Source organism: Salvelinus fontinalis, chromosome 16, assembly GCF_029448725.1.
Source record: "Salvelinus fontinalis isolate EN_2023a chromosome 16, ASM2944872v1, whole genome shotgun sequence".
NCBI classification, from domain to species: Eukaryota; Metazoa; Chordata; class Actinopteri; order Salmoniformes; family Salmonidae; genus Salvelinus; species Salvelinus fontinalis.
Window position 1 is genome coordinate 51,182,617 of NC_074680.1, and position 2,034 is coordinate 51,184,650.

The 2,034-nt window shown below is 54.4% G+C and overlaps 1 protein-coding gene across 1 annotated transcript; it reads right to left on the minus strand.

Annotated features, from left to right (window-relative positions):
* Window positions 1-430: 430 nt before the first annotated feature.
* Window positions 431-1,610, minus strand: LOC129813325 (uncharacterized). The gene has a single exon (XM_055865685.1). It carries the CDS (start codon window positions 1,454-1,456, stop codon window positions 929-931), a length of 528 nt encoding a protein of 175 aa, XP_055721660.1. The 5' UTR covers window positions 1,457-1,610; the 3' UTR covers window positions 431-928.
* Window positions 1,611-2,034: the final 424 nt, after the last annotated feature.

The window sequence follows — 2,034 nt, forward strand, 5'->3', positions numbered from 1 at the left end:
CAACGACCAGATACATCTGAAAGAAGGGGACCAGTCTGAGTAACGGTGATAGGCTGAGCAAAGTCTAAACCGCGCCCAGCCTCTACTGTGATAGGCCAACAGACGCGTTGGAACTACGTCATCACGGTATAAGAACAGCTGTTTACGTACTTCCTGTTTACCCTGCGTGGTGATACAGCGAACCCGTATATACGAAAACTGCATTTGCCATTCATTGTTTGCGGTAATTAAACATAATTAAAGAAAGTTAGCAGACCTTGCTTTTTATTTATCCTGACACCGGATGTGTTACACGCAGCGTTCACACATACACGTGGTTAGCAGATGTTAATGCGAGTGTAGCGAAATGCTTGTGCTTCTAGTTCCGACCATGCAGTAATATCTAACAAGCAATCTAATAATTTCACAACTACTTATTGTTAAGGCTGTCGCTTTCCTCATCCTCAGATGAGGTGAGGAGAGAAGGATCTTCAGACCAAAATGCGGAGTCAGGGAAATATGCCATCTTTATTTTTATAACGAAAACCGATGACACGAAAACAAACACTTTCAAAACTTACAAAATAACAAAACGACGTAGAACGAAACCTGAACATAAACTCACATCACTAAACGTAAACTTACGGACAGGAACGTTACATCAAAACACACGAACAGCCAAACAGCTCCGAAAGTGAATAACATCGACAACACGAAAACATCACAGGAGACAATCACCCACAAACAAACAGTGAGAATGCCTTACCTAAATATGACTCTTGATTAGAGGAAAACGCAAACCACCTGCCTCTAATCAAGAGCCATACCAGGCAAACCAAAAACAACATAGAAACAGATAACATAGACTGCCCACCCAAAACTAACGCCCTGACCATAAACACATAAAAACTAACATAAATAGGTCAGGACTGTTACAGTACCCCCCCCCTCAAGGTGCGAACGCCGGGCGCACCAGCACAAAGTCCAGGGGAGGGTCCGGGTGGGCAGTTGACCACGGTGGTGGTTCCGGCTCAGGACGCTGTCCCCACACCACCATAGTCACTCCCCTCTTCTGTCTACCCCCTCCACTGACCACCCTAAAACTACTTTCCCCAAAATAAACAGCCAGCACCGGGACAAGGGGCAGCACCGGGACAAGGGGTAGCACCGGGACAAGGGGCAGCACCGGAACAAGGGGCAGCACCGGGATAAGGACCAGCACCGGAATAAGGGGCAGCACCGGGACAAGGGGCAGCACCGGGACAAGGGGCAGCACCGGGACAAGGGGCAGCACCGGGACAAGGGGCAGCACCGGGACAAGGGGCAGCACCGGGACAAGGGGCAGCACCGGGACAAGGGGCAGCACCGGGACAAGGGGCAACACCGGGACAAGGGGCAGATCCCGGCTGAAGGACTCTGGCAGGTCCTGTTTGGACGGCTCTGGCAGGTCCTGGCTGGACGGCTCTGGCAGGTCCATGCAGGCTGACGGCTCTCGACGCTCATGGCAGGCTGACGGCTCTCTACGCTCATGGCAGGCTGACGGCTCTCGACGCTCATGGCAGACTGACGGCTCTCGACGCTCATGGCAGGCTGACGGCTCTCGACGCTCATGGCAGGCTGACGGCTCTCGACGCTCATGGCAGGCTGACGGCTCTCGACGCTCATGGCTCTCTGACGGCTCTGGCTGCTCATGGCTCTCTGACGGCTCTGGCTGCTCATGGCTCTCTGACGGCTCTGGCTGCTCATGGCTCTCTGACGGCTCATGACTCGCTGGCGGCTCTGGCAGATCCTGTCTGGTTGGCGGCTCTGGCAGATCCTGTCTGGTTGGTGGCTCTGGCAGATCCTGTCTGGTTGGCGGCTCTGGCAGATCCTGTCTGGTTGGCGGCTCTGGCAGATCCTGTCTGGTTGGCGGCTCTGGCAGATCCTGTCTGGCTGACGGCTCTAGCGGCTCCTGTCTGGCTGACGACTCTAGCGGCTCCTGTCTGGCGGATGGCTCTGTAGGCTCATGGCAGACGGGCGGCTTTGCAGGCTCATGGCAGACGGGCGGCTTTGCAG

Excerpts from the sequence above, each read along its gene's own strand:
- LOC129813325 (XM_055865685.1), bottom strand. The coding sequence starts at position 1,456 with ATGGACCTGCCAGAGCCGTCCAGCCAGGACCTGCCAGAGCCGTCCAAA.